At 48.5% G+C, this 13193-nt stretch overlaps 1 protein-coding gene across 2 annotated transcripts; it reads left to right on the top strand.

Moving 5' to 3' along the window:
* Window positions 1-5960: 5960 nt before the first annotated feature.
* On the top strand, window positions 5961-12140 carry Psmc3 (proteasome 26S subunit, ATPase 3). Of its 2 annotated transcripts, none has more exons than XM_046457878.2 (12): window positions 5961-6238; window positions 6458-6541; window positions 7161-7286; window positions 7698-7802; window positions 7918-7980; window positions 8228-8365; window positions 8816-8959; window positions 9061-9209; window positions 10264-10360; window positions 10579-10724; window positions 11708-11789; window positions 11963-12140. In XM_046457878.2, the coding sequence occupies exons 1-12, from the start codon at window positions 6212-6214 to the stop codon at window positions 12071-12073; spliced, it is 1272 nt and encodes a 423-aa protein (XP_046313834.1). In that variant the 5' UTR covers window positions 5961-6211; the 3' UTR covers window positions 12074-12140. The 2 variants fall into 2 exon arrangements, with proteins under 2 accessions (XP_046313834.1, XP_046313827.1); XM_046457871.2 differs by having other exon boundaries at window positions 5962-6222.
* Window positions 12141-13193: the final 1053 nt, after the last annotated feature.

The following is a 13193-nucleotide window of genomic DNA, read 5'->3' as shown; positions in this document are numbered from 1 at the left end:
GTGCTGAGAATCGAACCCAGTGCCTCGCACATGCTAGGCAAGTGCTCTGCCACTGAGCCACAACCCCAGCCCTGGGGATCAGGTTTTAATATATGATATATTGGCTGGAGGGGTCGTGAAGGGTAGGACAGGTGTTTGGACTTTGGCAAAACCTAATCCCCAGTCTGAGTGTTAGGGCCTTGAAGGAGATATTAAGGCCAATTGAGGTCATTAGGACAGGAACTAATTCAATGGACTGGTGTCCTTATAAGAAGAGGAAGAGGGCCGGGTGTGTGGCTCAGTGGAAGAGCACTTGCCTAGCATGTGTGAGGCACTGGGTTTGATTCTCAGCACTGCATATAAATAAATAAATAAAGGTCCATCAACAACTTAAAAATTTTTTTAAAAAGAGGAAGAGACATTAGACACCAGAGAGTTGGGGGTTTTTGTTTGTTTGTTCTGGTTACAGGGATTGAACCGGGGGTGCTTAACCACTGAGCCACATCCCCAGCCCTTTTTCATATTTTATTTAGAGACAGGGTCTTGCAGAGTTACTTAGCACCTCCCTAAATTGCTGAGGCTAGCTTTGAACTCGCAATCCTCCTACCTCAGCTTCCCAAGCTGTGATTACAGGCGTGCGCCACTGTACCCAGCTAGAGGTCAATATAGTTATAAACGTGAGTGTTCACCAGGCTGGGGCAGTAATGTGCACACCTAGCACCCTCATCTTGGCTTCTAAATACTGTGTTCCAAAAAGGAAACAAGGCTGTCAAAGGAAAAGGTCTGATTCTAGGCCTGGGTCATGAAAAGTAAGAGACTGGAATATCTTTTATCAGAAAGCCAGGAAATAAGGAATGATGAGGATAACAGGAGACATCTTTGTTGGGCTCCTGCAGCTCGTGAGTAATGAGTGATCACGATTGTCTCATCAGTACAGGCTGCCATCACAGAGGGCCACAGAATAGGTGGTTTGACAACCACAGTTTTGGAGACTCAAGTCCAAGATCAAGGTGCTAGAAAATTGTAAAATCTGCCTTTTCACTGTCTCCATACCTGACCTTTCCTCTGTGCTCCTGCAGAGAAAGAGCTGCTCCTTCTCCCTTCCTTGTCCTATAAAGGTATTAATTCCACCCCGAATGCCCCATCTCATGACCTCATCTAACCCTAATCACCTCCCAAGGGCTCCATCTACAGATAACCATCACCCTGAGAGCTGGGGCTTTGACATATGGGTTCTGGAACACAAATATTCAGTCGAGAACAATGATACTAACAGATTTTGTTGAACTAGAATCCATCCTGATATAAATAAATTTATTATTTATGAGAAATGGGATATCTGCATAATCCCAAAATTCTCACCCACAAAATACATCTTTTAAATTTAAGAGAAAAAAAGAGCTAAGACTTGGTTGGAAGGTTGACAGAGTCCAGCTTCATCAAATGAAAAAGGATAACACCTCCAGGAATGAGTCACACTCCACCCGCAAGAATGCAAGGGCAGAACTCCACGCTGCTGATGGGAAATGCCACCAAGGATGTACAGCCCAGGACTGGGATCAGGAGAACACACGAAGTGAGAGCAGCCTTAGAAACATCTCAGAGGAACTGTGGTCTTCAGACATGTCAAGGTCACAAAGCCAAGGAAAGTCTGAGAAATGGTTCCAAGGGAAAAAAAGACTTGATACTGTTTTTTTTTTTGTTGTTGTTGTTGTTGTTTTTAATGAATGAATAGCTGGCTTTATTTATATTTTTAAATATATTTTTAATTGTCAATAGACTTCAAATCCCATACCTCACACATGGTAGCAAGTACTCTACCACTGAGCCTCACCCCCAGCCCTTGATAATTTTTTTTTTTTAGTACTGGGAATGGAACCCAGAGTCACTTTACCACTACGGTACATATGAAAGTCCTTTTTAAACATTTTTTATTTCGAGACAGGGTCTTGTGATTTGCTTGGCATCTCGATAAATTGCTAAGGCTGGCCTTGAACTTGCAATCCTCCTGCCTCAGCCTCCTGAGTGTCTGGGATTACAGGCAGTGACACTGTGCCAGGTTTATACTGTTTTTGTTTTGTTTTGTTTTGTTTTAAGGTTATAAGGGTCATCCAGTGGATAATGGAAGAGATTTTAATGAGAATCATATCTTGGGGATGGGGATATAGCTCAGTTGGTAGAGTAAAAAAAGGGATTATATCTTAGGTATTACTTCATCAATATTGAATTCCTTGGGTATGACCGTGTATTATACAATGCATTGCAGTTATATATGAGAATGTCTTTGTTCTTAGGACACATAGGCTGAAATGCTTAGAGGTAAAATGTCATGAAGTCTGTAACTTATTTTTTGAAGTGGTTCCAAAAAAAAAGTTCATGTTTACACACAGTCACAGCAAAAGCAAATGTAGCAAAATGTTGTCAACTGGCAAATCTAGGTGAAAGGTACAGAGGTTTTCACTGTTTATTCTTTCAATTTTTGTATCTTTAACATTTTTCAAAATGCAGTTTTTTTCAGAAAGATTTTAGAAAGTATTGTCTAGAAACAAATAGGGTGTGTGTGTGTGTGTGTGTGTGTGTGTGTAGAGAGAGAGAGAGAGAGATTTGTTATAAGGATTGGGCTCACAGCTCAGTTGATTATGGCATCTGGCAGGTCCCAGGGTCTGCAGGGTGAGTGGGTAAGCAGAGAGGGCAGTTTAGTTCCATTCTGAGCATGAAGGCCTGGGAAACAGCCAAGCCAGTAGTGTAGTTCCCCTCTGAAGGCTGTCCAGCTCAAGACCCAAGGAGATTTGATGTTTCACCCGAAGACGGGGTAAAAATCCTTTGGCCTAGTTTAGGTAGTACAGCAGGAAGATCTCTCTCTTACTCAGTCTTTTTATTCTATTCAGAACTTCAGCTGATTGGATGTGGCCCTCTCCCACTACAGTTGGCAACCTGCTTTTCTCAGTCTAATGACTTAAATATTAATCTTTTTTTTTTTTTCATACCAGGATGCTTAACCACTGATGTGCTTAACCACATCCACAGCCCTTTTTATTTTTTATTTAGAGTCAGGGCCTCACTCAGTTGCTGAGGCTGGCTTTGAACTTGTGTTCCTCCTGCCTTAGCCTTCTGAGATGCTGGAATTACAGGTGTGAGCCACCGTGCCTGGTTTTAAATGTTAATCTTGCCTAAAAACAAAATCAGAATGATGTTTGGCAAAAAAACCTGCGTACCCGATAGCCCAGTCAATTTGATATACAAAGTTAACCATCAGAGGAAGGTTAAGGTAGAAACAGGGAGGCCCAGGAAAAGGCCTCTGTGATAATTCAGGTGACATGATGGTACCTTGAACCAGAGTGGATAGGACATGGAGGTGGTAAGAAGTAGACATATTTGGGGTAGGAGTTGGGAGGAGATATCTCTTGTCTTGGAAATTTTCACCTAACAAGAGTGGAAAGACTAGAATGGTGAATCTCCATTCAGCCCTAACTCTTCATATTCAGCATGTGGACAATCTTATTTCCGTTATGGCTACCCCCTTACCCCAAGCTCCACATGCTTCACTACATTATTTTGATTCTGACCTTATTTTGAATTCTGGATATATGTTCAAGGGAGAATGAGAGGAATTCCAGGTGGACTGGATGTGGTATATGGTGATCCAAGATGACAACAAGGCTTGTGTCTGAGCAATGCAAGGACCCAGTGTAAGGTCCTGAATGTGTCATAGTCTCTTTCTACCTGGGGCTGAGACCTGCTGAGCCTGGCTCAAGGGAGCACTCTGGAGAGAGTATGGGCTTTGGAGAGGAAATTGTCCAATCAGTGGTATGCAATTTAATTCTTTTTTTTTTTTTTTTTTTGGTACTGGGGGTTAAACCCAGGGGTACTTGATCACTGAGCCACATCCCCAGCCCTATTTTGTATTTTATTTAGAGACAGGGTCTGGATGAGTTGCTTAAGGCCTTGTTAAGTTGCTGAGGCTGACTTTGAATTTTCCATCCTCCTGCCTTAGCCTCCTGAGCTGCTGGGATTACAGGATTGTGCCACCGTGCCTAATTCATATTTCACTTGAAAAAAAAAAATTGGGGGAGTGGGTAGGCACTTTCCTAGGCCCCTGGGGACTTGTGTTATACAAATAAGATGTATAAGCCAGGCCAGGTGGCATATGCCTGTAATCCCAGCGGTTTGGGAAGCTTAGGCAGGAGGATCATGAGTTCAAAGCCAGCCTCAACAAAAGTGAGGCACTAAGCAACTGAGTGAGACCCCGTCTTTAAATAAAAGACAAAATAAGACTGGGGATGTGGCTCAGTGGTTGAGTGCTCCTGAGTTCAATCCTTGGTACCCCCAACCCCCACCACACACACACACACACACACACAAAAGATACATAAGAAACATGCACTCAGGGTTTTTTTTTTTTTCTTTTTTATATCAACCAAATAATCACACAAGAGCCTAGTAATCAAATCAAAAAAAATCGAAATCTGGTAAGTGTCCCAAGGGGAAGGAGTGGGGGAGAAAGAGCAAGACTTGACCTGGTCTTTGGGAGTCAAGGAGAGCTTTGGAGCTGACTTAAATAAGGCTCTGGTTTACAGTGGGCCTGTGGCTTTCTGGGAAGAGCAGATGTCAAGCCCAAGAAGCAGGAGGTGTTACTGGGGCCTGGGGGCTGGGGGTTCCCAGCACTGTGGGAGGGCCTGTGTGCAAGTTGCACTATACCTGCCGCCAGGGGCCTGACCACAGGACTTCAGTGTCTGACCTAATAACAAGGGGAAGCCTTCAAGAGGGGCCTTGGGGTGTTTGTTATTTGTTGAGAGTCGGGTACATGGTCAGATTTGGGTTTGGACTTATTATTCTAGGGAGAATAAATTAGAGGAGGTGGCTCTCACCCACACTTGATGCTGAGACAGAGCCTCCATGTACTTATCTAGAAGTGAGAGTCATGGAATCTATCCCTAAGGACAGGATTTTTGAGAGGATGGAATAACATACCGCTACCTCAGAGGCTTTGTCAGCCTAAATGAACTGCTATAAACGTTGATACCTAGAGAAATAAATTTCTGCCTTCAGCTGAATTCCAAGACACCTTTTCACCAATTTTATTGAGTGTGATGGTTTGATTTACAATATAAACTATGTGGCTTATGTGATTTTCATTTTAAGGGGGCTCCAGGGATCTCAAAGAAATAAGGAGAGATCCGCGTAGGAGACACAGGTACAACAAATCAGTGTTATATGATCCACAGACCTGCCCTGCTCACTGAGTTAATTAACCACGGATGAAGCAAAGGACGGATTAAAGCCCCGAGTTAGGTTTTTAACTGTACAGGCTAATTGTTAACTGAACTCTTCCCACGTGCACAATTCCATGCATTAACATTGGTAGAGGCAACTTCTCTTTAAAACTGGTTAATGAATCTGGCGTGGTGGTGGCTTGAGAGGCTGAGGCTGGAGGATCGCGAGTTCAAAGCCAGCCTCTGCAATTTAGCGAGTCTCTAAAACTCAGCAAGACCCTATATTTAAATAAAATACCAAAAAAGGGCTGGGGATGTTCCTCGGTGGTTAAATGCCGTGAGTTCATTCCCTGGTACCAAAAAAAAAAAAAGGAAAAAACAAAACTGGTTAACCTTTCTTTCCAGTAAACCTGGGTTTAAATAAATAGCTGTAGATATGAGTCCGAAGTGGTATGCCCTTTGCACACGGCTGGATATGTTGTTTACGGTTTGGAGAGCAGTGCCAGGGTACAAAACCTCCCCACCCCTAATCAGGCGAGATTCTGAGGAAGGAGACGCGGCTTCCAAACAAATGCCCTTTCAATTACCGACCAAATTAGAACTACATTTCCCACGGTCCCCAGCGGCACCCGCCTTTCCCCCGCCCCTTCCGGCTTTATACTAGGCCCCGCCCTCTGCGCTCGACGGCCAATAGCAACTCCAACCACGCCCCCGGCACAAAAAGGACGAGGGCGGGAACATTTCAGGAAGCTGGGGCGTGTTCTGTGGCCCGAGTTTGGTCTGTAGGGTCGGAGCAGCAGATTCGCTCCGGCGGCGTGGTTGGAGTTGACTCGACCAAGAGAAAGGATTTGCGGGAGACGTTCGCCATTAGTGACGAAAAGGCGTTAAAAGGGACGGTATTAATCTCCCGCTGCGGCTCCTGCCCATTCCCCTCTTCGGCCTTTTCCTCTAGGAAATGAATGTACTGCCGCAACTTGAGAGTCCAGTGACTCGGCAGGAGAAGATGGCGACCGTGTGGGATGAGGCTGAGGTGGGTGCCTGGAGAGGTAGGGGTCGCGGAACTGGTGCCAGCGGGGACATGTCCTTGTCAGGAGGGGAGGAGGTGGCTGGGGGTCAGGCCTGATCCGAGGATGGGGCCGGGGCCGCTTGGAACGTGGCAGTGGTCCTGACTCCATCCTGGAATCAGGAGGCTCGGGGATCGCGGGATGCCCCCCGTGAGTAAAAGTAAATAAGTAAATAACGTCAGTTGTTTTTTCTTGAAACAGCAAGATGGAATTGGAGAGGAGGTGCTTAAGATGTCCACGGAAGAGATCATCCAGCGCACACGGCTTCTAGACAGCGAGATCAAGGTGGGCGCTGGGCCCCGGTGCGGCGAGTGGAGACCTCACAGGCAGGCCCTGGCCACTCTGTGCCCTTCTGCTCCTTCCTCGCCTCGCTGGAGGAGACATGGGGCCTGTGGCTTTCTCCTGGGACCAGGAAAAGAAAAAGAAAACTAAGCCTTAAAAAGGACAAGAGGAGGGACTGGGAGGTGGGGAACCAGGCCTGAGATGAGGAGTTATCAAACTGCCTTTTCCAATGAAGTCTTTATTCCTCTCAAAGATCGTCCTTTTAGTAAATCCCCATTTTACAGGTGGGGAAACTGAGGCTCAGAGAGATTGTTTTTTTTTTTCTTCCTACCACCACTGTGGCAGCCCTTTCCAAGAGATAAAACTTAAAACCTATTTGCCAGTTTCAAAGGCCTGCTCTTTTCCCAATGCTACATCAACCTCCCTGGGAGGTTTCCAAACTGACCTCTTGGCTTGACTTCTGTGGAATGTAAATATAGATAGGCTTAGCCTTCAGAAAGCCTTAGATTTGGGTGGAGAGATTCAGGAGGGTCCCCATGGGCAGCCTGGACCTCACCAACTCCAGGGCCTGGTGCAGGCTGAGCCAGGGCTGAACATTTGCTTCCATGCATCCTCAACCCAGATCATGAAGAGTGAAGTGTTACGGGTCACCCATGAACTTCAAGCCATGAAAGACAAGATCAAAGAAAACAGTGAGAAAATCAAAGTGAACAAGACCCTGCCATACCTAGTCTCCAATGTTATCGAGGTGTGTGTGTATGTGGAGGGGAAGAGGGGGTCAGTGGGCCATGGAGATAGCTGGGGGTGGGGCCAGGGATAGAATAAGTAGAAATTCCGAGGCCAAATTGCATGTTAGAACTGCATCCCCAAGTCTCCTTTTGTAGATTTGGTCCTACAAAGACCTTGTAAGTCTCAACGTGGCTCCTTTTTTATTGATTTTTCTTGCTGGAGTAGATGAGCTTTGTGCAGAGAAGTAGCACCTAAACTCAGATCTTACCAACCTTCTGGCTTATCAGCCACCCTTTTGCTAAGCTCAGGGCTAGTTTGAGGAGTAAGGTAAGGGCCAGGCAACCCTGTGAGTGTTGGGAATTGTCTCAGCTTAGCTCTAGAAGCACTGGGCTCTGGGAAGTTCAAGGGGCTGAGATTTATCCCTTCTCAGCTGCTAGATGTTGATCCCAATGACCAAGAAGAGGATGGTGCCAATATCGACCTGGACTCTCAAAGGAAGGGAAAGTGTGCAGTGATCAAAACCTCCACACGACAGGTAAGGCTGGCTTAAAAATAGAAGAGCAGAGGATTGTGAGGTGTGGGTGTGGGACAGGACTTTGAGGCCTTATCAAGTACAGTAACAGAGACTGCACCTTTAATCTTTCCTATAGACATACTTCCTACCTGTGATTGGGTTGGTGGATGCTGAAAAGCTGAAGCCGGGAGACCTGGTGGTAAGGATTGCCTAAGCTCAAGCAAAGCTTTCCCAGAGTTTTTCCCACTAAGTAGCCCCTCCGCAATTCCAGGTCTCTGTTGCCTCTGAGTCTCAGTAGAGCAACCCTGAGAGTCTGAGATCCTGTCTGCTTGCTCTTTGATTCTGTGTTGCCCAGTCCTGTAACTCTCCTTTCACTGTACAGACTGTCACCCAGCCCATTAGGTAGGCCTAGAGATATATCTGAATCTCCCATGCTGTGTCCTCAGGGTGTGAACAAAGACTCCTATCTGATCCTGGAGACTCTGCCTACAGAGTATGACTCACGGGTGAAGGCCATGGAGGTGGATGAGAGGCCCACAGAGCAATACAGTGACATCGGGGGCCTGGACAAGCAGATCCAGGAGGTGAGAGAGACACAGCAGCTGCCAGCAGCCTCACCAGCCTTTTGTGTTTCTCCGTCTTCTTGAAAGAATGCATCCCCTTACTGTACATCTCCTCTTTGCAGCTGCCTAGGGGTGGGGGTGGAGGGTACCATGTGATATGTTAGGAGGCCGAGGTCCAGAGAGATCAAGTGACTTAGCCAAGGCCCAGAAAGTTAGAGCTAGAGATAGGACTGATACTCGGTCCCCTGTTCTTGGCTCAGGGTCTTTCTACCATATCCTGTGTTCTGAGAGAAGCCAGGGCCAGCCTTGGTGAGGATGAACTTTCTGTGCCTTCTAGTTATGGGGGAAAGAGGGCAGTGTCCCTGAATTGCAATAGGAGGGGTAGAGATGGGGGTTGAAGTCATTTAAGGGTTGGGCTGTGTGGGATCCCTCAGGGCTTCACTCTCCTTACCCAGGACTTCTTCCTGGCAGCTGGTGGAAGCCATTGTCCTGCCGATGAACCACAAAGAGAAGTTTGAGAACTTGGGGATCCAACCTCCAAAGGGGGTGCTGATGTATGGGCCCCCAGGTACAGGGAAGACACTGCTGGCCCGGGCCTGTGCTGCACAGACCAAGGTGTGTTCTTTGGGAGGGATGAGGAGGTGGTGGGTAGGAGTCCACCCTCTCCCAAATGGGCTCAAGGCCTGACGACCCCCACCCCGCCACCTCCTCTTCAGGCCACCTTCCTCAAGCTAGCTGGCCCCCAGCTGGTACAGATGTTCATTGGAGATGGTGCTAAGCTAGTTCGGGATGCTTTTGCCCTGGCCAAGGAGAAGGCACCATCCATCATCTTTATTGATGAGCTGGATGCCATCGGCACCAAGCGGTAAGGGAGTACTGGGGGTTTCAAAGGGACTCTGTGGCAGACTTCAGCCTCCCAATTGCACTGAATTTCATCTCTTTCCCACTCTACCCCTTCCTCCCCTGGGACAGTAGCTACTCTTAATGTGGTTCTGATTTCTAAATTCTCAGCTAAATAACCTGTTTTCTCTTCATAACTGCCAGCATGTTCCTTTCAAAACAAATCTGGTTGTCTTTTGTTTGGTTTTGGCAGTACTTGGGGTTGAACTCAGGGCTTCATGCATGCTAGACAGACACTTTACCACTGAACCACAATCGTAGCCAGAAATGTTTCCTTACTCACATGCATCCATGGTGCCTCACACAGATCTTATTTAAAACCCTTCCTGCGGGGCTGGGATTGTGGCTCAGCGGTAGAGCACTCACCTAGCACGGGCGGGGCCCAGGTTCGATCCTCAGCACCACATAAAAATAAAGGCATTGTGTTGTGTCCATCTACACCTAAAAAATAAATATTAAGAAAAAAGCAAAACAAAAAAAAAAACCCCTTCCTGGACCACCTCATTGCTCCTTGGCATTAAGTGTTGGACTGAACCATGGCCTTAAGTAAGGTCTCACATGTCCCTGCCTCCCTCTCTTCCTCCTTCACCCTCTTCCTCCCCCACCAGATCCAGACTCCCTCCTCAATTTTCAGCCCACTTGTCTTTTCCTGTTTTCCACTTGGGGTTTGCTTAGCTAGTGTGTTTGCAGTCTCAGGGATGCTTCTTAGGGATGCCTGCCTGGAATCCCCAAGAGTCCGAGCCCAGGCCAGGCCCCTGCGTTTCTGAGCTCTAGCTTAGTGGGCAGTCACACGTTCCTCTGTGACAGCCCATGCCATGGCTGTTTTTTGCTCACTGTTTATCTTCAGCCTGGCATCTGATCCCAGGAGTCTCTCCAGGCTCTGAATGTGTAGTCAACAATTAGCGACTCCTTTTATGTTAGTCTCTAGGCAGGTTTGGTTAGGGTTCTTGTGGGTAGAGAGGGGAGGGCTCTGCCCAACCTGTGGCCTCACGAGTGTCTTGGCCTCCTGTGCACCCCAGCTTTGACAGTGAGAAAGCCGGGGACCGGGAGGTGCAGAGGACCATGCTGGAGCTTCTGAACCAGCTGGATGGCTTCCAGCCCAATACCCAAGTAAAGGTGAGTGTTTTCATTCTTTCCCAGTGAAGAAAATGAGGTTCAGAGGTAAGTGGCACCTTCTGAGGTCACCCAGCTAATTAATGGTTGAGCTAGAATTCAAATTCTGATCTGCCTGTGCCTTTAAGGTGCCCTGCTTACACACACTCTGGGCTGCCCTTTACCTTTTATGACTGTGCTTGTGCCCATCAGTTCAAGTTGCTGCTTCTCCCTTTCCTCAGGTAATTGCAGCCACTAATAGAGTAGACATCCTGGACCCTGCCCTGCTCCGTTCAGGTCGCCTGGACCGCAAGATCGAGTTCCCTATGCCTAATGAGGAGGCCAGGGCCAGAATCATGCAGATTCATTCCCGGAAGATGAACGTCAGGTGAGCAGAGCCGTGAATGGGCAGCAGCAGAGCATCTCTGACTGTCCATTCTCCTCACAGCTGCCTGTGCTGAGCTTCTCCAGCCTCATGACCACCACTGCCTCCTGCAGTCACATGCCAGCTGCCTGAGGTCCAGGCCCTGATTCTGGTTGCTCTGCTCCTAGAATCATCTGCACCTTGCCCTCTCCTGCCCAGGGCATGCTGCAGATGCTTTTTCTTGGCCTCCACAGCCCCACAGATGAGCACAGCTCAGCCAGGTCCCAGGGAATCTAGGCAGGGGCCAGATAACCTTTGTTTACTGTTGTAAGTCCTTCGGCAGGTGGCAAGACCTCTCTTTTTTTTTTTTTTTTGGTCTGGTTTTGGTACTGAACTCAGGAACACGTGGCCCTTGAGTCACATCCCCAGGCTTATTTTATATTTTATTTAGAGACAGGGTCTCAACTGAGTTGCTTAGCACCTGGCTTTTGCTGAGGCTGGCTTTGAACTCACAATCCTCCTGCCTTAGCCTTTTGAGCCTCTGGGATTACAGGCATATACCACTGGGCCTGTATGTGTCTCAGTTTTCTAATTTGGGCCTTGTGGATAGTAACCCTAACTTCATGGCTTTGTGGGAACGATTAGATGTGACAGTGTCAAGTATAATGTGTGGCACATAAGGACGGTGGTGCTAGCACAGTGCTGGCCGATGCAGGGCTGGCTCTGTGGGGGAATGTAAGGCCGTCTTTTGTCTCCACCCACCTCCTGTACCCCTCCCTCAAGCCGAGTTGGTCCCTAGAAAGCTAGAGCACCAGAGGTCCTAGAAATAACCTGGTTTGACTTGCTCCAGTCCCCTACCTGTCTTGTACTGAGAGGAAAAGAAGGCATTTGCTGTCAGGGATTTGCTGTCACAGGGCCAGTTGACTTTACTGCTGGGTGGCATGGTGGGACATCTGCTGTCTCCTGTCCCCTCGTGAGTAACTGAGCTCTGTGGTGTCTCTCCTCAGTCCTGATGTGAACTACGAGGAGCTGGCCCGCTGCACTGATGACTTCAATGGCGCCCAGTGCAAGGCTGTGTGTGTGGAGGCGGTAAGTGGTGGAGGGGTGAGAGGATGTCTTCAAACCTTCTTGTCCCTTCACTAGACAGGATGGGGTGTTTGGCTGGTGGAGACTGCTGGGGGAAGGGGCTCAGAAGGCCCACGCCTCTGGGAGCAGGGCTAAGGATGTGGGGAGGCACCTTAGTCCATCTGTCTTGGCTGCAGGGCATGATCGCGCTGCGCAGGGGTGCCACCGAGCTCACCCATGAGGACTACATGGAGGGCATCCTGGAGGTTCAGGCCAAGAAGAAAGCCAACCTGCAGTACTATGCCTAGGGGCCCCAGGCCCAACCCTAGTGCTGCTGGTTAAGAGTTTGTAATAAAAGATGGTTTGGCTCACTGCCGCCTGTCTCACCTTCCCTGGGCTCTGGGTAGAAGATATAGGACATACACAGGAGGCCCCGTCCCCACGGGCTGCAGCCTGGGAATCTCTGAGACAACCGAGGGCCCCCAGCCCTTCATCAGGGTGAACCCCTGGTGCTCTGCATGGCGCCGCAGCTGCTCCCTAGTCTTCTGCCTCTCTCATCTCAGGTCCCAGCACAGCCCTCTTGGTGTGCCCTGCCCTTCCTCTCTGAGCTCTTACAGACTGTGGCCCTCCAATTCCACAGGGCAGGGCCTAAACAGAAGCCAGCCTTTCCCTTTTCTTACATTTCTGGTGCTCTGGCCCTAGTCCTTATTGCTGTCCGTATAAAGCCAGGTTTGGGGTCTTGGGTCCCTGAGACTTCCCCCTTGTTTGCTGGCTCGTGTGCCTCCTGTTTCTCTACAGGCCCCTCCTGATTTTTCCACAGGTCCAGTAGCTCTTTCAACCCATTTCTTCTGACTGAAAAATGAGCCTTAAGCAATATCTACTCTGGGAGCCTTCCTAAGCCTAAGATTCCATCAGACTGTCCTCTCCTGCCTCCATCTGCCCCACACCTTTCCGTCTGCTTAGGATCTTGCTGGGCCTGTCCGACTGACTATAAGCAGCTTCCCAGCTTCCCACCTCTCACTGAGCGAGTACGGTGGTGGCTCCCTGGAGGGCGTCCTGGAGGTGCAGGTGTGATCACTTGAACGCTTGCCCTGGGATGTGTGCTTCATGGGCCTTAATGCATGTAGTATCTCATCATCAGATAACCACCAATAGGGCACCCCCACTTTATAGATGCAAACGAAGCGCCCCTGCCTGCCCCCTTTTCTCTTCTTTCTTTCCCCATGTGACCACAGCAAGCTATTGTCTAACTTCCCAGACAGCCATCTCCTTTCCAGCTCTTTTTACCCTCTTGTGTCATCCTCCCCAAGTGTCTGAGTCACCTGGGTATCACCCTCTGCTTGGCCTTCCTGCTGACTTCCTGTCCCCACTGCTCCAGTGGCCCAGCAGCCCAGCCTCTGAAGTGATTTTGTCTTCTGCCTTGACTTG

This window comes from Marmota monax, unplaced genomic scaffold (assembly GCF_021218885.2).
Source record: "Marmota monax isolate L192 unplaced genomic scaffold, Marmota_monax_Labrador192_F-V1.1 WCK01_AAM20220418_F8-fsc00047, whole genome shotgun sequence".
Lineage (NCBI taxonomy): Eukaryota > Metazoa > Chordata > Mammalia > Rodentia > Sciuridae > Marmota > Marmota monax.
The sequence above is the reverse complement of the archived record's forward strand: the minus strand, read 5'-3'. Positions and strand labels throughout refer to the sequence as shown.

Bases quoted from the DNA above. Each gene is read 5' to 3' on its own strand.
- Psmc3 (XM_046457871.2), top strand. From the start codon at position 6,148: ATGAATGTACTGCCGCAACTTGAGAGTCCAGTGACTCGGCAGGAGAAG. The intron at 6,542-7,160 runs GTGGGCGCTGGG...TCCTCAACCCAG, and splicing joins TTCTAGACAGCGAGATCAAG to ATCATGAAGAGTGAAGTGTT. The intron at 8,960-9,060 runs GTGTGTTCTTTG...CCTCCTCTTCAG, and splicing joins CCTGTGCTGCACAGACCAAG to GCCACCTTCCTCAAGCTAGC.